The sequence below is a fragment of the Aythya marila genome (assembly GCF_965140915.1).
Source record: "Aythya marila genome assembly, chromosome: 2".
NCBI classification, from domain to species: domain Eukaryota; kingdom Metazoa; phylum Chordata; class Aves; order Anseriformes; family Anatidae; genus Aythya; species Aythya marila.
In genome coordinates this window covers 4,644,809-4,670,708 of record NC_139043.1, presented here as the reverse complement: position 1 = coordinate 4,670,708, position 25,900 = coordinate 4,644,809, and the positions used below count along the sequence as shown (strand labels likewise).

The 25,900-nt window shown below is 40.5% G+C and overlaps 1 protein-coding gene across 5 annotated transcripts in view; it reads left to right on the top strand.

Annotated features, from left to right (window-relative positions):
• Positions 1–9,930: 9,930 nt before the first annotated feature.
• MINDY4 (MINDY lysine 48 deubiquitinase 4) overlaps positions 9,931–25,900 on the top strand; it is a 136,021-nt gene continuing 120,051 nt past the window's right edge. For 4 of the 5 annotated variants that reach the window (XR_014316901.1, XR_014316902.1, XM_082753228.1 and 1 more), the window contains exons 1-5: positions 9,931–10,133; positions 12,433–12,552; positions 14,320–14,528; positions 16,550–16,808; positions 17,754–18,172. Coding sequence is in view for 3 of the 5 variants with exons in the window: in XM_082753228.1 (XP_082609354.1) it covers positions 10,071–10,133; positions 12,433–12,552; positions 14,320–14,528; positions 16,550–16,808; positions 17,754–18,172 (1,070 nt within the window). In the remaining 2 variants the exon portion in view is untranslated. Of the gene's footprint in view, positions 10,134–10,664; positions 10,753–12,432; positions 12,553–14,319; positions 14,529–16,549; positions 16,809–17,753; positions 18,173–25,900 lie in introns of all 5 variants that reach the window. The other variant, XM_082753229.1, reaches the window with a different exon arrangement.

Sequence of the window (25,900 nt, the reverse complement as noted above, 5' to 3'; positions counted from 1 at the left end):
AAAATAAAATAAAATAAAATAAAATAAAATAAAATAAAATAAAATAAAATAAAATAAAAAAAGTGAAGAAATGGAACAATATAAAAACAACACTATTAGTCAAGAAAAAGCTGAAAAGAACAGCCCCAAAACCAGGAAGCCTACAAACGATCTAGAAGACAGAACACTGTATTAGTAGCACAGCTAAAACATCAACCAAAAGGAAATAAAAAAAGGAAAAAAAAAATAATTCCTACTTGGCTCAATAGGGAGTTAAGAAGGATCTCGGAAAGGACAGAATTTAAAGAAATTGAAAGCTTGCCCACATGCAGAAAACAGAAAAGCCATGCAGCATGACAGATCAAATGTAAAAAAGAAATTAAGAGGGTGGAAATGAATTTGAACAGCACTTTATAATGGATACTCAACTTCATAGCAAAAAGTCCTTTAAAACATCAAAAGCAAGAAGCCAGACGAGGAATTAGTGGGACTGCTTGATGAAGAACATAAAAGGGGCACTTGGGGATAAACAAAAACATCAAGTGAATTTATTGCACCGGTATTTATAGTGAACCAACTTCAATACACGAGAAGTATCAGACCAAACAGATAATGCTAATAAATCACCAAAACTGGGCAGCATTCTCTCAAATGTGAAGTGGCAGAACTGCCAGCACACAGCACACGTGTGCTAGCCACCTGTATAAAGAGCTGCTCTGCCAGAGGCCTCCTAACGTAATCCCATCTACAAGAAGGGCTCCAGAAATTATCTGAGAATTATGTAAGGCTTGTAAATGACCTCCCTGCCAAGGGGACAGAGCCCATAATAAAGAATAACTGAGAACTACAGTCTCTTTGGAAAAGAATAGTATAGATTCATAATGGGAAATTGAGCCCCACCAGGCTGTTGGCCTTAAGTGTGAGTGATATTAGTCAGTATTTAGGTAAAGAATTTGGGCAAAGGGGAGTTTGGGTAAAGGGAATCTAGGGACAGTTCAAAAGCTCGTCAAGTTTCCCTCCACAGTATTGTTTCCTACTAAGTATTTTAATACTTTTCCAGCTTATCAGTGATTTCCAGTGTTCCTGTTCTCAGCAGCTCTAGAGTAGAATAGTCAACACAAACTACTTTACATTTTTAAATAAAATGTACAACTGCAGCACTGAAATGAAATTATTTCTAATGAATATCCACACTAATGAGCCAAGTTCAAATTAAATGCATCATTTTACTCAAACACAAATTCTGTAAATTGAAGTGGGTGTCATAGCCTTGAGGAGCTTAAGCACTACTTTAAAAGAATCTGTCAATTATTTAATAGAAATTCTTTCTTAACACAATGTTGCTGATCTATGTCTCACATCCAAGGTTAATTTAATGCTTAAAATGTAGCATTTCAAGTACTGTTGCATGAAATAATTCATCTTGGAAAAACACAGAGAACAAGGGAAGACGATTATTCATGCGAATAAAACGTGAATTACAAAAGAGAGCAAATTATATCTATATAATGCAGACATGCAAAGATCAATCCATTATGCCAGGCAACACAAAGAAAGGAGATATAAATTGTAGGGTAAAATTATAGCTATATGCAGGGTTTTTTTTGTTTGTTTGTTTGTTTTTTGTTTTTTTTTGTTTGTTTTTTAAGCAAAAAAGCACGTGGTTCACCACAGCTTCTGGTCAAGTCAGTTGAGGTGCTACTATGCCGTTGAGAAAAAAAAAAAAAGCTTTAAACCCATCCTGGTACAACTGTACTGCCAATATACTCTGGACTCTTCCTTCGAAAGGCCTTGAACAATGGAGAACACACACAAATACTTGGTAGTTCCACAAAGGCCCCAGTGACCTTACCAGTACCATTAAGACAAAACTTCATCCCACAGCAAAACCAAGGAGGGTAGGTTTCAGGGATAGGACCTCTGTTCTCAGTAGGAAGAGGACCAGACACTTGACTTTTTCGATCAGAAAGCCCAGACAGTGATAGTAACTAAATAACTGAGATGCTGGAGTGTTCCTGGAACACATCTCTGAGTGCATGAAACAGAAGCACTGTGGAAAGCACACAGAGGTCTTGGTAATCAGCAAGCCAGCAGTGGGGCCTGGTAGCGAAGGTGGCTGATAACATCCTTGGCTGTATTGACAGGCGCATGGCCTACTAACTGAGGAAAATTGATCAAGAGAAATGATTATCCCTTTTACTCAAGGCTCATTAGATCATATCTACATGATCACATACAGTTTGGGGACTGCTGGTACAAGACATTGGTCAACTGGATTGAGTTCAGTAGAGGTCACTGAGATGGTCAGGGTCTGGAGCACATGGCCTGTACAAGGTGGCTGAGGCAACTGGGCTTGTTCAGCCTGGACAAGGCTTCAAGGAGAAAAGGATATTAATTATGTGAGAAAAGGTTCATCCCCAGCAAAACAAAGGACTGGGGACAACAGTAGGTGGGGGAACCTGAATAACACCCTGCCCTGGCTATTCTGGGCTATCCCAGGAGAGTCATCTGCTTAGTGGAAAACAGAGGAACAGGCAAGGGAGCCCCAGAAACCTCCCCAGAGAAAAAGGGGACTGTCACAGAGGATGGGACAATGAGGAGGCTCTCCAGCACAGCTTTGAGGCTGAGAGGGAATGCGAGGCCGGGAAGAACATCATGGAATTGAAAGGATGCTTAGGGAAGGAAACAAAGGTAGGGAAAGGTAGGGATCAAGGTGATTTATGATGGATTAGATACAGGAAAACTGAAAGATACAGTACATGTGTTCTGTGTCCTGATCAGCATGGTTAGTCCTGTCTTTTCATAAACGTAATTTCTAACTACTGTCCTGGGTGAGTGACACTATTCTGTGGGCATGTGTGTATGGAGGGCTGAGTCATCTGCTTCCTTCTGCTCTGAACCCAGCCATTTTTCCCACACCTTTGACAAGGCTAAGGACTGAAAAAGAGGCAAGCAGGTGAAGAAATAACAATAGACCTGAAAAAATGTACTGGCAACAAGGAGTTCAAACAGGTTTCTTGTTCAGCACCCTACACAGCACCCAGTCAAGTCCCTTCCAGTACAAATCAGTCACTGTTCAAAGCTCTTATAAAACCTTATTTCAAAAGTTCAGCATTAGCTTCATCCATTTTTGTTCACAAAAGGTTGGCATTTTACATTTAGAAAACTCTTCATACATGTACATTCCACTTTTTCCTTTAACAAACAAAGACATATTCTTCATTTTCCAACAAAAATAAAACCACCACCACCAACAACAAAACAAAATTCAGGAACATTAACTAGACAAATAAAGGTCATTTTAAACAACTATAAAACCTCAGGATTATGTGCAATTATGTTCTCTATAGCATAGAGCAGAGAGCAACAAGGGCAGCCAACAAACTGCAATGCATACATAATTGTGCACAATTATACAAGCAATACATAACTTGTTCTAATTACTTTGCATTGGTTAGATTCTATTGTAGTTCAAACTGTCAAAAAGATGACAACTAACTCCAGGTGCTTTTTAAAAGCCAAATTCTATTCACTGTGCATTACTCATTCTGGAAAATAACAGTACTTACAGACTCCACAATTTTCAAAAAATATTTTAAGAAGCCATTCCAGACCTCACATTTTGCTGGGTTGCTGGGACTGTCACTCAAATTACTGACAACATTTGCCTTTAGCCCTTAACTGGAAGAATATTACTAGACCACAAATATTCAGCAATTGGTGATGCTGAACGGGCCAAATTTCACTACCCACAATGCTATCCCAGCTGCTATGCGAACAGTCGGTGAGATCAAGGTGTCTGCCACGACTGTCACTGACTGGGATCCTGAAATCTGGGGCGGTGATACTTGTGAGTTTGATAATTAATTAAAAACAGAAGGTAGCCTCAGTTACTGTTGGTTAACAGACCTACACAGACAGGAGTGCCATTTCCCCAGAGCATGACCACTCAGCTCAGAGTGAGATAAAGGATATGTGGGAAATCTGCAGGTAATCGCCTCTGGAAAACCCTCTGCAGCATCTGTGGAGATGCTGGGAAACTGGAGTAGCTGGGATGCAGTTGATGATTTAAGAAAGAAGGAGTTAAGTGCATAGGGGAAAGGTCAGAGATCAATTAAAGCATCAGAAGCTGGTGCCCTGACCTACAGGTTACACAGCAACATGCTATCAAACTGGATTTGCTGAATTAGGGGGGGCCTGCCACTGACCTGGCAGCTCATCAGGATAATCCAGGTTCTGGGACTATTCAGATGAGACAGCCAAGCACCCCTGTGCCTCAACAGCACTGCACCCTGGCCAGACACTGTCAGCCAGTGCAACCAAAAGTCGTGTGGAAGATCCTGGGGAAAAGGAATCTGAGGCAGTGAGAATCTCAGCTCCAAGAAGCTATGCAGTAAGTTAACACAATGCCTGCAGCTCTGTAGAAGACCAAACACTCCAGACCCAATTAGGTGATATGCTACCAGCCAGCCCTGAGGGTGCTTGGACCAGGAGGTGATGCCGCATCTCAATCTGCAGCAGTAGAAATCCCTGCTGCAGCAGTAGAAATCCCTGAGGAGGGAGTCCTTACAACCTGAGGACCAAGGTTTACCTACAGGGTGGCAGCTGACAGCACTGAAATGAGTACCATTACATAGAACAAGTAGAATGGAGTATGCATAAAGTTATGTTGACAAAGAAGGGAAACTACTCATGGTGAAATGCCTATGCTATAATGAGTTTATATTGTTCACCACACACTTTGGTTTCACATGGAGCCCCAGAGCTGTTAGGCTTATGAACCTACAGTACCCATAGCGGTGCTGCTCTTGGCCTGTGTATTATTTACTTTGCCGTACATTGCTACTATAACCATTTGGTTATGACTCAAACTGTTAGGATGATAATCTTTACAATCTAGTCTTCAGTGTGTAGTTCACAGTGGGAGGGATGGAATTTGTAATGCTGTAGGTTGTAAGGAACAATGGGCCACAGCAGTGACCAGTAGGGGAGGCTATCACAAATCTTCATATGACAGTGAAAATCATCGAATCAAAGGATGGTTTGGGTTGGAAGGGTCCTCAAAGCTCATCTAATTCCAACCCCCTGCCATGGGCAGGGACACCTCCCACCAGCCCAGGCTGCCCCCAGCCCCATCCAGCCTGGCCTTGGGCACTGCCTGGGACGGGGCAGCCACAGCTCCTCTGGGCAAAGAAGTAAAAAACAAACAACAACAAAAAAACACTTCCAGGCAGTCTTCAGACAAATGAAATAGCAGTGGAAAAAAACACTGTGTGCCAAAACTTAATCAAATCAGAGAAGTACTCTAGCTCAAATATATTTCAGGAAACATCTGGAAATGTTCAAGAGACTCTCAAGGGAAAAGAACATACCATGCTGGTTCAGGTATGTTGCTGAGAGAGCTCCAGCCTGTGACTGACACCATGCTGGAGCAGGAATCACTATGCTTATCACCTCAAACTCCCACGTTGTCCTACTGTTTGTCACAGGAATTTTGATGGACTGAATGTATCGTAGTAAAAATAAGGAAAAAGGGAAGATGGATGTTCTTGTAAACATTTCTTTAATAGTCAGTTGTGTTTTCTTTTTTTCTTTTTTTTCTTTTTTTCTTTTTTCTTTTTCCTTTTTTTTTTTTTTTTTTCCCCTTTATTTGTTTTAGCCTATGCCCAAATCACGGTCAAAGGTTGGTGGATAACAAAGCAACTCAAGTAAAATACCCCAACTACAGACTGCTGCTTCTCTGCAACATTCTGTTTCTTCAACCCAAAGAGCATTGGCCATGTAGATCTGTAAGCCCTGTTCTTTGATCAGACTGGACTGTAGAGCACACTGTGAGTAGTGGTTACACAAGATACCAGACTCAGCTTGCCTTGTGGCTTGCAAAGAAACTTCTTGGCACTATCACTACTAACTCCCGTGACCATCATATGCAGTTACAGAAGTCCAGGAGGCTGTGGCTACTGTACTCTAGACATGGCACCAAGTTTTGGAGGAACACAGTAAAAATAGTCTCGCCAATGCTTTTAAGTAATACTCTTCATTAATTAAGTGTAGCATTTGGGAACAGGACTTCCCAGTGCCTGGACTATCTATCCATTAATAGTACGTTTTCCAGGTAAGTCTGACCAAGACAAGCTAGTGCAGATTCATGGGGCTGGAGAAAACAAGCAGCAGTAGATACACAACTGCAGAAGGAGAAGGACAATTTTTAAAGTGTTATTAAAATGTTAACAAGCTGTCGCTGTGACTTCAGTGCCATGAAACACAGCTCTAGGAACCAACAGTTTCAGTTGTAAAGAAGGCTGCCATTACACCAGGGCTCTGGCTGTGGCAGGCTGAATTGAAGCTTGTGGCAGACATTTTGGATGTTCTTTTCCACACTCTCCAAGACGCATCTGTTAAGTGTCAGGACACTGCCTCTGCCACAGCTGTCCCTGAGGCCTTCACCCTAAGCACACTGCACATGGATCCAGGAGCTCCACTTTATTTCAGGCCTAAGCCTTGGCTCCTCCCTTGAGCGATGGCACTGGCAGTCCTGTGCCCAGTCCTGTCCCAGTTTGATGGTCTGGCCTCCCAGACAGGTCTCAGACACAACTCCTCACTTCACATCTGGTGGTCACTGGAGTGCTGATGAAGGCCACTGCTGCCAGCAGCCCTCACCTGCTCCCTTGCTCAGGCAATGCCAGCCTGCACCTTGCTGGGGAGGTCATCAAGCTCCCCTTCCTTTGTGGAGCAGATCTGCTGTTGTTCTTCTCTGACATGGGGAAAATTAATAACAGGAACAGAGGCTTCCACTTAAACATTTTCCCAACTGTGCTTGTGCTGAGTGTAAGATACACATGGCCAGAAGTGCCCATCATTGCTGATTAAGAAGAACCCAAAGGACACAATGAGGGCTTGACAGCCAGTTCCCCTTGTCCCTCCAGGCTGCAGGTACGTGATGCTGGCCAGACCACTTGAACATACACATTTTGGTGACTGCTAACAATGTTACTAGCACCAAATATCTAAAGCAAACTAGCAAAAGGAGTTTGTACAGAAAAATGTCCCCTTCTATGGGACTTAGTATAGTGTGTGTAAGTACTTAGTATAGTATGTGTAAGTACTTAGTATAGTATGTGTAAGTACTGGAGAGACATTGTCCCACATGCCTAATAACTACCCAGGTCCTGTAACAGTTCTATTCACTGTGTATTATAACCACCCGAGGGAGACACACTGAGAATGAGACACTGCGTGTAGCTTAGTTAAAGGTAAAACTCAGAAATCAGTACTATAATCAGGTTGTTAGAGACATTCTGTTTCAGGAGCCCACTGGTCTTTGTCATGGCTCAGTAGTACACATTCACCAGATTTGACATGCAGTTTCCTCATTTCTTTCTGTTTGCATCCCATCAGAGATTGCTTTCTGTGCTCTTGTGAGACCTTGTGTCACAGCACCTGCAAGTACCCCCTGTTTGGAGTGCCCCTAAGAGCTACTTCAGGGAAAACCAGTCCCACAACATCACCTCACTTAATTTTCTCCTCAGGTTCTAGTCAACCTATTTTTGCTAGTAAGCGTTAAATCAAACCTTGAGAACATTACTGCTACGAACCGTCACAGAAAACCAGGTGGTACAGAAGGTACCGAAGTCACCCTCTGTACAGAATTGGTAGCTGTAGCCAGCAGCTTTTCCTGCTGTTGTAATACTGACCTCTAAACGCAAGAGGGCATTCCAGCCATTTACATTTCAACTCGAGAAAATTGAAAACAACCTAGAGCAGTTACTACTCTTCTAAGTAAACAGAGACACAAAAGCTGACTACAGGTTAATAGCGCTGTACTGCTGTGTGTACATGCATAAAAGCATCCGTCTTTTAAAAAGACTGTTAGATATTTGATTATTCAGAAGTAAAAGCTCTTAAGACCCATGCTTTGTCGTTGTATTTTGTCACAGTATCTTTGCATTTCTCTCTTAGAGGAAAGCAGACTCTAAGAACAGAACAGGCGCAGAAGACTTTTTCAGGCATTGCATTTACATCCTGTTCCTACAAGTGTCTCCTCCATTCCTGTCTGTAAAGAAGCACTAAACCTGCACATCCATCTGCACCAACTGCTGCCACACTGGGGACTTTTCTCTTTCTGGGGATAAAAGTCATTCCTATGAAAAGAAATATTTGCTCTTTCTCCCTTCTGACTTTTGGAAGCTCTTGATTACTGCTCATTCTCTTTGGAAATAGCTATATTCTGCTCTCCATTGAGTTAATTCATTTGCAATATGTTTTACAGCCCTCATTGTAATTTTATACCAATACCTACTTAAAAGCTCCTTCTAAATATGTTTCCAAGCACCACACAACTCAATCTTGTCTTGCAGCTTTCTGAAAAAGCACAAGGCTTTACTGAAGTCAGTGTCACAAAATGCTCCTGCATTTCAATTCCTGCATTGAGTACTGTGCTGGGCTCACACAGCCCCTTCTACCTCCCAGCTCCCATCTGCTCTGTGGTAACACATCTCAACGTCTGGTTCATTTCTCTCTTCTCTCTGATTTCATTTTCCCCCGACAAGTTTTCCATAAACAACTTCACTTCTTGTGTATGTAAATTGCTTCACCCACACCATGTGATTTACCCCTGTGCAGCAGAGGCCTGCTTTAATCTTGAGGTCTCACCCAAGAAACCAACCACTGCCCTCTGGTCAGGACCAAGGGCTTGCTCTTGCAGCTCCTGCTTTTATAAGGTACAAAGTCACACTTTGCTTCTCAAAAACCTCATATATAGATGACTCTGATTCCACAAACCCATTATTTTTTCTCTACAACATTGTCTGGTAAGCAGGAGAGGAAGCATGCTTAATTTAACATGAAGAACCAAAATACTTCTCCCAACCAAGACTTTTATCTTCCTGTCTGACCCATTGTTTATAGTTTCCTAATGTATCTGTGACCAATGCCTAGAGCATTTTTAGTTTTTTCTTCCCTGAGCACCATCCAGGTTTGCTTTCTCCACAGGTCTCCTGCAGCTTCCACCTGGAGGACCTCCCTACCAGCACCTGATCAAAACTGGTTTCATACACCTCTAAGTTTTTTGTTTGTTTATTTTGTTTTGTTTTTGGTTGGTTGGTTTGCTTTGGAACTGCAGCCTGTGGAGGGCCCATGTTGGAGCTGGGGAAAAGTGATGAGGAAGGAACAGCAGAGAGGTGCTGGTATGGACTGACTGCAACTTCCCATGCCACTTGGTGGGAATGGAAGGGCCAGAAATGAAGGACTGAAGTTGAGCCTGTTGAAGTTTTTGGCTTTGTTTTGCACCATCCTGTTTTTTTTTTTTTTTTTTTTTTTTTTGTATGGGCAATAAATTAATGTTCCCCAAGCCTGTTTTATCGAAATCTCCATCCTTGGACACTGCTACCCTGAGCAATCAAATCTAATTTAACCCTGCATTGAGCAGGGTGTTGGACTGCAATGACCTCTGGAGGTCCTCTCCAAACTAAATCAGGTCCCCAAGTGTGACATGCCACAATCTTGTTGTAGAGCTGGTAGGTTCCGCCTGAAAGGAAAGACTGAATTGAGGATAAAATCTCACTAATATGAGAGACAAGGCTTAATTTAACAGCTGCATTTTTGTTGTATTAAACAAGAGGATAATTCAAGGAGAAGAAACACAACGTTTGGAAGTAGCGTTAGCACAGGAGTGATAGCTTGCATGTAACTATGCTTCTTTAAGTGAGTTAGGAGTTGGACACAGTGATCCTTGTGCCTCCCTTCCAACTCAGAATATTCAATGATTCTATGACTTTAAAATTCGATGACTCTGAGATTTAAACACTCCTTTCTCAAATTTTATTACCGAGCAGCTCCTGAGTTTTTCAAGCAATTACTGAGATGCCTGCAGCGGCGTTACCCTGCGAGCTCTCCCAGCACCAAGCACTGCTCCCGGGGGAGGAGTTCTCCCTGCTTCCGATGACACCGGCTCTCTGCAGCAACACGGCCCTGCTGCTGCTCCATGGCACCAAGGAGCTGCCATGCCGGCAGGCTCGGATGTTTTGTCGGGCTTGAATGATTTGTCGGATGAAGTAAAGGATACGCCCCCCGAGCGCGCTTTGGGCTAAAAAATGGACAACTCCTTTGTGGAAGAAGTGGCTGCATCACTGGTGAGGGAATTTCTCAGTAGAAAGGTAACTTTCTCTCGATTTTCTCATTAGGAAAAAATGGGAATGACAAATGTTAAAGATTAAGGAATAATGGGGGGGGGGGGGGGATTCTTCCAGCCTTAAAGCAGCCAGACTTGAACCGCAACAAGCTGCTAGGGTGAGTGTCTGCACTACATCTCCCACAATGCCTTCTATTTCTGATCATGGAAGGCAGCTTCCTGCTTGTTTGAGAAAACCTGATTCATACCCACAGGCGCCTGCAAAAGAAAACAAGTCAAGACATGCTGATTCCAGCTTTTGTTTTCCCCCTTAATTGCTTATCTATTGTCCTCGCTTTGTCCTATTTCTACCCTTCTTCTTTTTACAAGAGATGCACACAGCTTCCCAGATGAATACTAAAACAAAACAAAACAAGAGGTACTGGTGCTAAAGAAAATGGTCACGTGTCTTTTCGTGGTGTTCTGTATTAGTTTGGCAGACAGCAGATTTATCTGGGAGGAAAGGGAGAAGGGGAAGAAAGTGGTCACTTTTTTTTTTTTTTTTTTTAAAAAAAAGGCACCACCACCAAAACTTTGTAAAAGAAATCGTTTGGGTGTGGGTAGACTGGGACTGAGCAGAGGAAAAGACACCTTCACATTTCCAGGTAAAATTACCTGCTTGCATTTATGCTCAATCCAAAGGAAACACCGCAGAAACACCCCCCCCCCCCCCCCTTTCCCCCCCATCCCCATCCCCTACCCTCCCATGTCAGGAATGAGTTGGTTGTACCAGAACCTAAGCAACCACTGTGCGGTGAAGTGCTGCTAGAGAAACTTTGCTTTCCTTCATCTGTTTTGCATCCAGCCTACTAAGGCACATTCTCAATGTTAGTGAAGAAAGGTGAAACGTTTGCCAGCAGAATTTCCAGTGCAGAATTCATTACCTGCCATTTACTTCCAGAAGTATGAGAGAACAGTACCTTACAATATCTGACTGGGAAGATTTTTCAAATGCAACACTGTCACACTTCTGACATACTTTTAAAAGTAAAATTGAAGAAAATCATAAAAGGAAAGAGAATGCCCTGCTGGTAAAACAGACCATACCATATCCATTAATACTTTATGCTTTAGTTGCAGCAGCTGTTTCATATTACACACTGTGCTGTCAAACTTTTCTGTTTCTGCACAAGTGTTCCTTCCCCTTTCCCCAAATCTTCCTCAGAACCAGCTGTGAGAACCATCCTATTTGCCACCACTTATTCACAGCACGCTAACACTAATCTGCAGAAAAAAAGCAGAAAATTCCTTCTTGTAATAATAATCATTCACTGGGGCTTTGTTTCTCAAAAATTGTCTGATGTTGTACTACTAAAGTTAGCTCAGAAGCTCATTCCGGTATTACATGATAAATCCTTTCCCCTCTATAAAGTGTGATGCCCATACATTTTGTCTCTGTATGATACCCATGATCATACCCATGTATGCTGACTATAAATTCAAAGCACCTGAGGAAGTCTGAAGTGTGGTGAACAAGTGGAATAGGCTTGGAGATGCTAATTTTTAATTTCAGTTTTAAAAAAACTCATCCAAGGGATTTAGTTGTTTTTTGTTTTGTTTTGTTTTGTTTTGTTTTTTTAATAGAATGAAAGCTATAATTGGATTCACCTGTAACAATTTTAGTATGATGTCCATATGATCCTATAAACCACCACCATGTACTGAACCACATGAAGACCCTGAACCAGTTGATGCCATGAGGATCAGACTGATTTCCAACATAGACACTGATCAGAACAATGTGATCAGGATAAAGGCCCTGAATTTTTTTCTGAACCTGCCAAAACATAGACTACGCTTGATGTTCAGACTTCGTAATTACATAGGTCAGAATCCCATTTAGAAGCTGTATCACACCTTGATAGAAAAAGCCAACTTGGTATTCTTGGAATTATTTGAACCAGAAGCCCAGGAAGGCAGAGGCCTTCACACAGACCACTCAGATCTTAGGAGAAGCTGTTACGTAGCTGAAGTCAGACGCATGGGGGTCTTTTTTTTTTTTCTTTCTTTTTTTTTTTTTTTTTTTTTTTTTTTTCTTTTTTCTTCCTACGTTTGGTTATTTCCACCCCACTGACAGCAGTATCATCTTAAGTATTTTTTACGTCAGCTGTAGTAATGCTAAATTGTCTCATTAAAGTACAGGTTGTAGCACTTAGAATGTTATTAATTTCTACCCTTTTAATGTACCCAGAAATTTCATATTGCATGCAACAAAGTGAATAATGAAAGCTTTGGTTGGTTGTACTGTCTCAGGTACTCTAGTATGTCCTGCTTGGACTTTTCAGGGATTGAAGAAAACTATCAGTACCATGGACCGAGAGCTTCCACGCTCTGCGCTTAGCATCAATAACAGGAATGAACTTCGAAACGTCCTACATTTGCACACCTTGTACAAACAGAACAAGGTAAGGAAAGAGATGGTGCTCCCCAGAATCTGGTCTCAGACCTATGGAACTAGGTCAGATAAATCAAGACTGCAGCGTTATGTCCACACCACAGCCTGTGCCTGCTGTTGCATTGCTGTGGACACACTTATAATTCTCTGAAGTAATGGAGAGCACAACATTTAATTGAGATTGCATTAAAGCTCGTGGGACTAAGCCAAGAACCAGGCAGTTAATGAATCCTTGTTACAAATTCTCCAATAAACTAGGAGCAGTTATTCACTTCCACACCTTTTCCATTATTATGGCTATTCAATTTTGGAACTCTCTCTTTATGCCCATTTCTATTTACATCTTTATGTAAGATCTGACAGACAGAATTATGCTCTTCGCATTTACTGTTCTTTGAAATGTAATATAGACCACAATGTTTGATGTCAGGGACATCAGTAGGTAATTCCCAATTAGTCCCTAGACCCAATTCTGCTCATTGTTAGCTCAAAGCATCATGATGCTTTTTGAATAGTGTTAATGGTGGGACTACTAGGTCACTTTAAAAAAAAATAAATCTCCCTAGTAACTGTACTACGATACTATACTATACTACCTAGTAACTGTACTACTATAGCAGACATTATATTTTTTAAGCCATAGACTTTTTTTTTTTTAATGAAAAGGCAATATATATATCATCCATCTTTCATGATTACTAAAACAAACACAAACAAAAAACACACACACACACACAAAACAAAACAAAGCAAAACAAAAAAAAGAAAAAAAAAAACACCACAGTTAAATAAGAGTTTGTGTGTCAGGTATTATTTGCAGTTCATTCTAAATTCTTCAGAAGTTGCCCAGGCAACACCTGGGGGTCCTGGTGGACGACAGGTTGGCCATGATCCAGCAGTGTGCCTTGGTGGCCAAGAAGGCCAACGGGATCCTGGCATGCATTAAAAGGAGCATGGCCAGCAGGTCAAGGGAGGTGATCCTTCCCCTCTACTCTGCCCTGGTCAGGCCTCACATGGAGTACTGTGTCCAGGTCTGGGCTCCCCGGTACAAAAAAGACAGGGATCTCCTGGAAAGAGTCCAGTGGAGGGCCACAGAGATGATACGAGGCCTGGAGCGTCTACCCTGTGAGGAACGGCTGAGACCTGGGTCCGTTCAGCCTGGAGAAAAGACTGAGACGGGACCTTATCAATGCTTAGAAACACCTGAAGCGTGGGAGGCAGAGGGATTTGGCCAACCTCTTTTCAGTGGTTTGTGGGGACAGGACAAGCGGCAATGGCCACAAAATGGAGCACAGGAACTTCTGCACCAATATGCGAAAGAACTTCTTCATGGTGAGGGCGGTGGAGCACTGGAGCCCAGGGATGTTATAGAGTCTCTGGAGATATTCAAGGCCCGTCTGGACGCCTACCTGGGCAACCTGCTCTAGGGAACCTGCTTTGGCAGGGGGGGTGGACCCGATGATCTCTTGTGGTCCCTTCCAACCCCTACAATTCTGTGATTAGAAGTGTACTCTGGTATAGCTACCATACTTCTCAATATTTAGCTGAAGACAGGTTGTTACTTGTGTGATGCTTACTTCATTTAACACATCAAAATCTTGGGAGGTCTTGATACTCCCTGCAGCTTCTCCCTTTATTGTTTGTAGAGCCACAGCTGACTCTGGAATATAGTTCACATGTTCAGCTACTCTACAAAACCCCATCCCATCTTAGGTTGCAGCAAGACTAATAAAGATTTCCAATAGTCACAAAGAACTTTGTTTTTCTTCTTGAATAGGCAAAGGAGAACCCACTTAAAACACTTCTTGAAATTATTACTAATTACTTCCTTGAGCACCGTGGGACCTCCAAAATCACCAGTTCAAGTTCTACTCTGTCAGCTCCTCAAAGTAAGAGCTCAACATCTCATCCACCTGACTTCTCAGATGAAGATCATGCATTTGGGAGTGCCAGTATGCCTGATGAGAGCAAAACTCAAACCTCCAGGTACAGTCCTGATTTCTCTTTGCCCTATTTAATTTTTATTTTTTTATTTTTTTTTTAAAGTGAAATCGTGTTAAGTGGTTTGTCATTTATACCTTCAGCTACAGCACCTTGTATTAGTTAACTTAATAACACAAAACGTGAAATTCCAAATTATTAACATCTCTCAAGTACGCCGCCCTCTTTTATACTCCCTAGAGACTACAAAGACTTGATAATCTCAACTACAACTTCCAGTCAATGAAGCACATACAAATTTAAGCTTCTATGCGTGGTAAACTGGAAAGTATTCAAACTGAATTATATAGTCTGATGGGTAACTAACCACCTGCACTCAGACTATGAGTATACCGTTGCTTTAGACAGTCAAAAGCAAGGCCTACATTCTTACATTCGTTACCGTTGCATACAGTATAGGCTTAGTCATTTTTATCATTGAAAGTATTTGAAAATAGCACATAGCGAAGTCTTTCAATTTTTGTTAGTGTCTCAAAATGGGAGGACCAACCCCAATTGTGCTTTCACAGAAAGCTTTTAAAATGGGCACGTAGAAGTAATTGACCTTCTCCACCCCAATTCCTAGGGTATTAATCCCATTTTATTACTCATCCTGAATACAGCACGCTCAAGCTAGCTGCACTTGTGCTGTTAGCACTTCCAAAACCCCAGCAAGTCCACGCTCACTGGGGAAGAAAACCAAGATGTTGAGTGGATGTGACCACTCAGGAATTGATACTTGCTGAGAACGCAGTGCAGGGAGGAAAAATAAATATATATTTTTTTTTTCATATGGAGGGGTTTGTGTCATATACAGAGCAGTCCTCACTCCCCTGTGTGACACTACCCCAGCTCAGTTGCCTCAGACCTGCACTTTCTCCCCACTCTACGAGACACCCTAATCTCTTTGTAAGCCTCTTGAGTGTCTTAAGATCCTTTTATTACAGCAAAAAGCTTTTCCTAATGAGGAAACACCCTGAGACTGAGGCACGGCGACGCGCGCTCTCGACCCTCAACCTCCACAAAATGGCGCTGCCCTCCCCTCCCCGTTACTTATAGCTCTTTCAGCGCATGCGCATTGGCAGCGGAGCGCTTCCCTCCCCCGCCCGCCGCGCAACGGCACCGCGATAGAGTTCCAGAGCGGCCGTGGTTGCTAAGGAAGTGGGGTGTTAAGGGGCCGCTCTGCCTTGCGCGGGAGGGTACTCTATGGTTGTAGTCCTCCACTGGGGGTTAAAGTTGTGAGCAGGGGGGTCTTGAGTTCGCCTAAATACCCACATTTACACGTACCCCTCCCAGCAAGCATACTGTACATACATACACACGTCAAGGGGCAATGTTAAAGCCACACTTGCAGATCAGTGGGGGTGAGGGGTGAGGGGCAGCACAGGTCTGTGAGGAAGGACCCCCCAATCGCACCACAGGCTCTGATCTCCATGAGGGAATAGCCTCAAGTTCCACCAGGGGAGGTTCAGGTTGGAAATGAGGAGACATTTCTGCTCCTCATTCCTACCACCAATGTCACCACGAAACCATGTCCCCAAGCACCACGTCCAACCTTTCTTTGGACACCCCCAGGGACAGTGACTCCACCACCTCCCTGGGCAACCCATCCCAACGCCTGACTTCTCTTTCTGAGAAAAAATGTCTCTTCATTTCCAACATGAACCTCCCCTGGCATAACTTGAGGCCATTCCCTCTAGTCCTATCACTAGGAGCTATCTCATTTGAAATATATGACTTTATTTATTTATTTAGGCTTTATTTATTTATTTTAATATGGTACATATCAAAATAAGTAAACATAAGATTAAAATAAACTCTTAAACATATTGTGACAGAGTAATAATATTGAAATAATCTGCTGAAGACCTACATAAAGATGTTAAGTGAAAAGTGATTGTATTTGAGTACCACTTCATGCAACTTAACTTGACAGCAGTGATTTAATTTGCCAAGGTGCTGTTTTCATTGATTTCATTTAGTATCACTTGGCTGTTTGAATTTTTGTTTCTTTTTCTTTCTTGTAGATACCATGTTGAGAATCCACTAGATAAAATCCTTTCATCCAGAAAACACCAGCACAAAAGTGAAAAATGCCATACGGAGACAATATGCAATAGCCAATCAACCTCTGATGGGGATAAGAAGTTAAAAGATAGTCAAGAAGATTTAAAAGCAACAATGATTTCTGAAGAGCTTCAAGCAACAGTGAAGGACAAGAACAGGCCCAGGTCTGGTCTTATTGTCAGAGGAATGATGGCTGGACCAGTAGCAAGTTCACCAGAGGTGATTTCCAGTGCTTATAAAATATTGGGCATGACCAGAGATTTTATATGTAACCTTCTGCAACGAAGTAATTTGCAAATAATATTCAAGTAGCTTCTGCATGCTAATATGAAATCTGTGCTCTGAAAAGATGTGGCAGGTTAGGGCAGTGGTTGTGGTTAATTCAGAAAGTCAGACTGTTTCAGGAACAACCACTGCACACAGATCTGTGATCTTTGGTTGCAGCACTTATTTATAAATGTTTTCCACTTTTGGTATCTCATCTCTCTTGACAGCTGGGATTTTCAGCCTTAGGAAATTGCTTCTTTACTTTAGATCTTAAAGTTTTCTTAGCTATGGGTGTCTGATCTCCACAGGTTTTTCTGAAGCCCCACATTTAATCAGTAGCAGTATGGAATTAAAACATAACTTTCATTAAAGTTATGTTTCTAAATTGGTCCAAATAGACCATATTCTGTCAATAATTGCTTTTAAAACACAATTCTAAAGTAAAATTAAGCTTATAAAAATTGAAGGATTTTAAACATTTAATTTTGCTAATACTGAAGTAAATATGAAAGTTAAATAAATTACTTGGATTTTTTCTAAAGAGTTTTGGTTCAGAAAAAAAGACTAGATATCTTTAACAGGAAAATGGCATGTAAATCTGGGTTCTCTGAGTACAACCCCCAAACTAAGCTTTTATAAGCTACTTAATTGATGTTCTTGGGTAAAAGAAAACAGTTGTTAAAGTATATAGCATCTTTAACACTGTTCAAATTGTAAGTAAAAGTGTATGTCTTTCTCTGTTTATTATACAAAAGAAATAACCTAATTTACTCTTTAGCTGGTTTCTAATCATAAATTGTTTAGCCCAGTGTTAGTGATAGAGCTTTCCTTTGCTTTCCATGTTTGTGTAAAGATACTCAAATTCAAATCTATAGTTTTAATGGAACTTATTTCTAGGATCTGCAGAAAAGGAGGCTTTCAAAACGCTCCACTAGCATAAGCAGCGCAGCACAGCTCAAAGGTGAAAAAGAGGAAGGAAATGACCTGAGTGTCCCAAGCATTGATTCTCAAGAAAGTAAAGAATCTTCAACACAAGTAAATACTGAGTTTTCATCAAGGACTTTATCAAGCTCACACACGATTTCAGCTTCTGAAAAACTAAGAAACATCCCCAAAGATACAGATGACTTTTTTGCCAAACTGTTCTCTGAAAGAGGGAGGACGAAGACAGAAGAAAGAAAATTGGTTCCAAGCTTTTGTACAGAAAGCAATGAAAAAAGCCTTAAAGTGAGTGCCTCTCACAGACATTCAGGGACTGGAAAAGAGAAGAAAGAAAGGTCCCTCAAGAAAAGTGAGAATTGGTTATCAGGCCTCAGGTAAGAATATTTGTAAGAATATTGTACTAGAAAGTCAAGGAAATATGATGAAGGACTAAAAGAGACTGAGATATGCATTCTGGTTTCATTTATGAGAAGCAGAGGTGAAAGTGCTGAAAGGCAGAGAAGTTTTAAGATTTAAATTACTACTTTTGAAATCCCAAACCATTTAGGACTCCTTTCTTGGTCAGTGGAGAGACCCCATAGGTTCTGGTTTCCTTTAGCTGCCTATAAAGGGAGCTGAGCGTTACTAGTTCAGACTCAGACCACTAAACCTCAGACATACATGCAGTACAAGTGACTCCCACCTGCAGATGTCACCTACATCTTAGGAAACAGTGTTAATTACCACTCTCAGCACTGTAGTGGTACATCCAGAAAAGCCTCAGAAGATAAAATGAAGGAACACCAGCCAAGGGCATAGGCATATCCACGTGGCTCAGTGCAGTTCTGTGTCGAGCTATCCAAGCTGTGCCCAAACAAACTGGTTTAGCTACTAGCACAGTGATGTACCACAACGAAACACTGTGGTGAGTTTTTGAAGCAGGATATCCCGTATCATTAGAGTGTGTAGACTGAGCCCAATTAGCATCCCCATGCACCATGATGCTGCATCCACACTGCTCCTGTGTCTCAAAGTATTTTATTCAAAGTTCACTCAGATTATTTATTTATTTATTTAATTATTTATTTATTTTGGACTGCATTGCTTCACATTGTTATAAAAGGTTTAGAGAGACTCTTTCTATGAGCTCCAAAAGTTCGGGCTTTTTTTTCTGTCTCCAGACAGCAACATCACAAAGCTGGCTTCACAGTGGGTCTGTGAGTTGGTGTGGGTTTTGAAAAGCTTCGGGCTCAGTCATCCACCAGAGCTAAACCAGTCTAAAATTCTGAACTGCTGAAGATGCACTGAGTTTGAGCAGTGCAAGCCAACGGTGCCATGTCTGTGCCTATAGAAAATCATCATAGTAAAAGCAATTGCCTCATACCTAGTGCTTTTCATCTTCAGCTCTCAAACTTTAAGAAAGGCATTGCTATCTCTTTGCCCATAGTACAGATGGAAACACTATAGCAGGTATAGAGAAACTTGTATGCAGGAGCTCACACAGAAAGTCAGTAAAATGATACACAGGGCTCAGGCACCCTGCAAGTTGCTCTTGTACTGCACTCTAAGTGCTGGAGGTGAGAATGTGTTATATTCAGTAGAAATGTGTGGTTTATACCACCTCCTGCTTCATAAACTAAGGCACATGATGCCAACATCGTATGATGTGGGCCATGAAGTAGTATATCTGTCTTATTAAATGTAACTTGATCCATGTTGATGGCTAGTTTGGTGGTTTTTTAAGTGCTAAAAAAAAACCTCACTGATATGGTGAAACTCCAACCACGGATTATTATTTATTTATTTTTTCCAGTTTAATTTCTTTTTAATCTTGGGAAACAGAGTGACAAGGCCCTGTTGAGATCTTGAGGAAACGATTATATAGTGGGTCTGTCCTCATTTGTGTTAGGGGTTGTGGGAGTTAACAAACTTCATGTCTGCTGAAGGTACAAATGGGTCAGAGTGGCACTTCCTGTCTGGGACCAAAAAGCAACTGAAAACAGCAACCAACATTATGTAGTTATTTACCTGTGTTAGCATACCTTATTTGAAAAAGACTATTGAATGATGGGCCAAAGTACTACAATCTGAAGTCTTAAAATCCACAAGAGGTCAGTTCTCCTTTATGTACAGTATTGGCACCCTGAGATGTGTCAAATAAAAGCTGAAGCTAGACAATAAAAGTGTGACTGCTGCTGAACTGGAAATGGTGCCTGCAGATTCCTGGAAGTGCACAAAGCCAGCTCATAAGGGACTCAGAAATCAGAAACACTGGGGTCTGACTCCATATGGCTTTTGTTCCATATAGTTTGACTGAGCATATAAGGTAGTGCTAACCCACCACTCAATCCTTTCCAGTTTCAAAATGCTTTAGGATTAACAGAAGTAGAGAATACAGCTTCAGTGGGCTTTTGACAGCTCCCAAACAAAGCTGATAAGAGTAGGTGTACTCCTGGTATTTGTTAAGCAATTAATATACTGTTGGTTATTTATGAGCATTATTTACATGTTGGACTGGATAAAATTCTTTGGGAAGACTCTCTGATCAAGAAATCACTTGTACTGACTTCACTCATCTGTAGCTGGACGTGCTGACATTTCCCAGTCTTGTGCAGTGCTTGTGGAGTCAGCAGAAAAAGAGAAGCTGGTCTAAAAGGGGACATCCCCAGGGCACCATTCTGTGCGCTGTACTGCAGTACTGTGCTCCACTGCTGTAGTCAGTAGTTTGCAGTCGCTGGATTCCTTTAGGGGACTGACTTGGTCTCAGTAAGAACAGAAGAGGGAGCTATTTCCATTTAATATGTTTTCAAAGCAAAACTGGGACATTTCTGCCAGATATCTTGAGCTAAGGCCAGTAAAGCATTTGAATTCATGCTGAGCTCTGAGCTCCTGAAAACTCTCAGTGAAATCAGCAGGACTGCTGATATTCCCGAAGTTAAGTGGAAGTAACAGAGAGTGGAAGTGAGACTCCAAATAAGCGTCAACTATTACAATGTAAGGACTGGAACTTGCAAGGCTTTTATCATTTTGGTGAAATCCTGCAGTGTTTGAGAGCATTTCAGGATTTGTTCAGAGTGCTGCAGCATTACAAGGCATCAAAAATTACAGTGTAAGAACAGATATTTTTCTGGATCCTTCCGTTCACTGTTGATGCCTCCAGACTTATACTGATATAAATGCTAATCTGTTTAGATGAGTAGCTGAAAATCTATTTAGGATTAAACCCAGCTAGTTCATTTTCAGACATCTGAAAGCAAAGTAAAGACCTACAAATCTTATTTTTCCTTCCATTTTGATGTACCTCTTCATTCTCTTTTGTTATATGCAAAATGTGCTATTGTTGCACACAGGCTGCAGGCATCCATTGTCTGCATATGAGACAAAAACACCAAAGCAAAAATGCTGCCATGCTTCAAAAGACAAGCTGAATATTATTGAATAAATGCTTACAAACTGAGTGGGCAGAAATACCTAGCTATAAAAATATCCTGGAGAAATACAGATCCCACAGTATTTTGACTCACACATTTTAATGAAAGAAATGATGGACATAGCATCTTGCTTGTTATTCCATCAGCTATCTTAACTCTCGTGAAGTGGGCAACTGTGCTGAGAGGCCAGATTTGTGACTTTGTATTTCAGTCTTGCAGTATCAACATGAAAGTAGCCCTCTGAGTACCGTAGTTTGCATGTTTGTCTTAAATAAGATTTGGACATTCTTTCTTTTTTCTAATAGATAAAATTTTGCTATCTTGTCAGTGAGGAGGCACTAAACACTACTATCATATCTTCCAGAGATATGAAAAAATAAAAGAAATAAATTGCTTGCCTTGCTATTGATGCAACTCCTTGTTTCTTTTTAGAAAAAAAAAAAAAAAAAAAAAAAAAGAATCAAGTTAGTGAAGTCAATTAGGGACTAAAGATGCAGATACAGTCTGTTTGTGTTTTGAACTGCTACTGCTGAATGCATTTGCTTTCAGATTCAGGTAACTGTAATGACCATTTAAAAGTTCAGTGTTTAACAGCAAATGTTACCCAATTACTTATAACTGTGATAAAATACTGACTGCTTGTAGGAAAGTACTTGTTACTTTTTCAGCTATAGTCTGGATTTAATGTTGATCACTTTGTGGGAACATTGTTGTTATATAGCAAGTGCACCACACTCCTTTAATTACAGAAAGACAGATGTGAAGAACAATTTGTTCACTTTCATCTTCATTTATCTACATTGTACATCACAGTATAATGTCTGAATTCCACTACATAAAAGGGGGAATAATGATTGCAACTCATTAAAAGCAAAGGGTTTATTTTCTTCCTTGTTTTACAGAGGAACAGAAGCTTTTGTGCTGTTGGGTCAATAATAGTTCTCTGTGACATTACTGTATTCTGTTTCGTGTTAGTAGGAGTTATTCCATAAAGACAGTCTGTTTTACTGTTATAATACTTAGCAATACTTAAAAATACCTAACAATGCTTAACATACTTAATAATATGCTGTACATATTATTAGTTTGCATACCAACTCAGGTGTAATTGTTGTAAATGCCTTTATTTTAGAATTCCTTATTTTTAATTAACCCAGAAAAGAGCAGTATGTAGGTGGCAGCAAATCTTCATGTGTCCTCGCCTGTAAACAAACAGCAGCTAATTCGATTTCTCGATTCATCCAGCCTTGTTTTTTGTACTATGTATGTTGTGGTGGTGATGATGGTAACTGTGCTGGTCCCTGGAAGCTGTAGGCACTGGAGGTTATCATGAGGACAGTATTTCAATATGAGTTTTAAACTTATTTTCCTCAGGAGTCGGATGTCTGACTTTTCATATTCCAAGGCTTTAGTTTTTAATAGCTTAGACATAGTGCTTCAGTGGCCACAGTACATTTTTTCTTTTCTGCCTAAACTACAGAAATATATGAATTAAATAAGGAGAAGTAAAGTTTTGCTTTAATGGAGAAGTAATTAACAGTGAGTAAGTTTGTGGTACTTTCCCATGTGACTTGATCACGTAAGGGTAGACTTTGAGTTTTCCTCTTTTATAAACTATTATCATGTGTACACCACTCCTATTATTTGACTGAAGAACCTTCCATTTTAAGGCCATTAAAAATATTTCTCCAATATTTGTATATTGACATCAAGCTAAATTCTGACATGTATACAGAATTATATCGATGATTCCTCTATGGCCCTTCTTAACAAATTAAACTTAACAAATTAAAAATAAGGTCATTTTGAAGCTGTTTATCCTCATTCTCAAATCAGTATTCCTCATTACACTGCAGGTCATTGAGTAGTTGTTCCTCTCAGAAGCGTTAATTGTGTGCAAGGCACAACTAAAATTTGGATCACCAACCTCTTTTTTATTTTTGATTCTGAGGTTTTCACAGGAATAAAAAAAAATATTTTGGAAAAATACACAGTGTAAGCAAAAAATCCAAGCTTCCATCTAAAAATTTGCCATACCTGTAGGTACGATTCTTCAAGTTCCACAGGAATTTGGGACAGATGATGTTGAAGGAACATGTTCAGATCAAAGGCAGCAACCTGTTAAAGACCTCCCCTAGTTTTTTTTAACCAGGGCAGAACCTTGAATGGCAGTGACAAAAGACTCTGCCACCTGTAATGTTTTCTGCTTAATGCTGAATCCCCGAAGAGAAGGAAATATTGACCCTTAAACTGAGTGCACAGAATAAAGAATTAGCGTACGCGGTGGAATGGAAATTGAGATTTTCAGGAAGTGTGAAGAAAGAACAGCTGTTGAGTTTGATGCCTGACCTTGGGTTGAAATCACTCTACTGCTTTTATAGAAGAAAAAAAAAAAAAAAAAAAAAAAAAAAAAGCTTAATGAATAATGAGTTGTTTGGGAAGGTTGAATGGTGTTAGAAGAAAGGAAGTAAAAGCACTTCACAGCAGTTGGGAAACAATTCTTTAGTCTCAGCTACAACTACTGTTGTTCATGCAGCCTCTGAAGTTGAAGCACTCTCCTAATTTTCCATTCCCCTTAATTCTACAAATGTAAGGCTTGGTGGTGATGTGGGAACCCTCCCACTTAGCTGAACAGTTTCTAAATGAGTAGATCTGAGCGGTCCAGCTGTGTTCTTAATGGATGCTACTGGCACCACCACCTGTTAAATGGGCAAATACTATCTGTAGACCTCAGTGTCAATTCTAGTAGTTAAAAAGAACTGCACATGGAGATGTTTGAACTTCTCATTGTCATGTATAAAGCAAATCACCCTCCCTTCCACAGTACTGAGAAAAATAGCATAGAAACTAGACTCACAGTAATGAAAGAAGAAGAAAAAAAAATACTGTAAAACTGGAATCAAAGACCAAAGGGAACAAAATGAATTAGCAATCAGGACCTGAAGTTAAGGACATGTTGTTAATTTCATAGAAGCAGAAATGGAATGGCTATCAGAAAGGCAAAAATAAATGATAATATCTTAACATCAGAACAAAAATTTCCTCCTGCCATTAGCAATCAAAAGCGTATAGCAGTGGATCCCATTGTCCAAAGGGAAAGATCTATAATACACTTTCGGGAGTAAGGAGGATAATTGATTCTCCACTCATCCTTTCATTGTGAACAATCGCCCTATTTATCCGGTTCTTCTAATTACTTCTGCCGTACCCTCCTTTGCCTTGCCATCAGTCTTGGCTACAAACTGAACGCGAACTAGTGGTTTCCTTTCAGGAGTCTGCCAATGCAGATGGATATTTCAGACAGTAGGGACTGTTTTATGAGAGCGTGGCTTGGCTTCAGTTGTCATTTCCAACCAAAACCTAAGTATCTCTGATGCACTTCAAATCTAGCACCAGCAGACCAAGTGCCAGTGAGTCCAGAGCCAGAATTTCTCTTCCTGTGGTACTTTCTCAACCAAGTTTGCTTTAGCTGGGCACTCCTTAGTGGTTCCCCCAAAATCACTGGTTATTTGGTAATAAACCTTTTTCTAGCAGTGCTCTGCATTCTAACACAAATAGAGTAGGGTTAGTGAATTGCCATAGATACCAAGTTCTTTAGTGGAACATTACTCATATTTCATAGAGCCTTAGAAATTACAGATGGAAAAGACCTTCTAAGGTCATTTGTTTCTATGGCAGATTATTCATTACTGTATATATATAATTTGATGCAATACTTTTTTCCATGGCTTTGTCTAGTCCAGCCTTAAATGACTCAAGTAACACCTCTCCCCTGAGAATATATTCCAATGTCTAGTAGCCCTTAATCTTTAGAGTTTTTCCCTGCATTTTTTTTTCTGCCCTGTTATCCATAGCTGAAGTTGATTTATTTTTTTTTTCTGATCTTTCTGTTCCCTTCTACAGATATTAATCTCTTTTAAAGTACTTCCAAATAATTTCATGCCCCCTTTGCCATTTTTTTTTCTAAAGCTTGTATCATCTGCTTGTGTTTTTATCTTTCATACTCTTAAATTTTGCTGTTGTTTTTCTGTTAGGTTTTATTGATTTGTTTTATATTTATTTATTCCATGTACTTAAAGGCTGCTATAACTCTGTAGAAGCACTGTGCCTCTCAGCAGGGACAAGAATAGTCACCCTCTGCTCATGACATGATTCTCAGCATTATAAAATCCCATTAGCACATTTGTCACTTCAGCATACCACAAATATATGCTTACTTACTTTAAGTTTCAAGCTCATTGAATGCATAATTTCTCCTTTGTAATTTACTGTGTTTTTCCTCAAAATGGCCTTATAATATCGCGAAGATAGTCTAATCATCTGTGGTAAGGCAATATGTGTTCCTATTTACTGGTAGAAAAGGTACCTCCCTTCTATTCCCTGCATTTGTGTGTGGGACTGACAGGAAGGAGTGAATTACTTTACTTTGCCTTTTGAACCACCTGTGGCTTTTTGACTTTATCCTGAAAAGAGATCGGTACTGGTAAATTCATTGTATTACTGATTTTTTTTTTTCAGAGGTGATAAGAAGCCGTGGCTTCTCCCTGTCATTTATCCCAATAAAAAGTCCCTGAAGAGTCACTTTTGTGGAGGTAGGAGATATTTAGAGAAAAAAAGTAGGAAAAAAAATTTCCTTCAAATAATTCCTCTAAGTCCTTTAAGAATATATGTCATTTCTTTGTATTCTTTTAG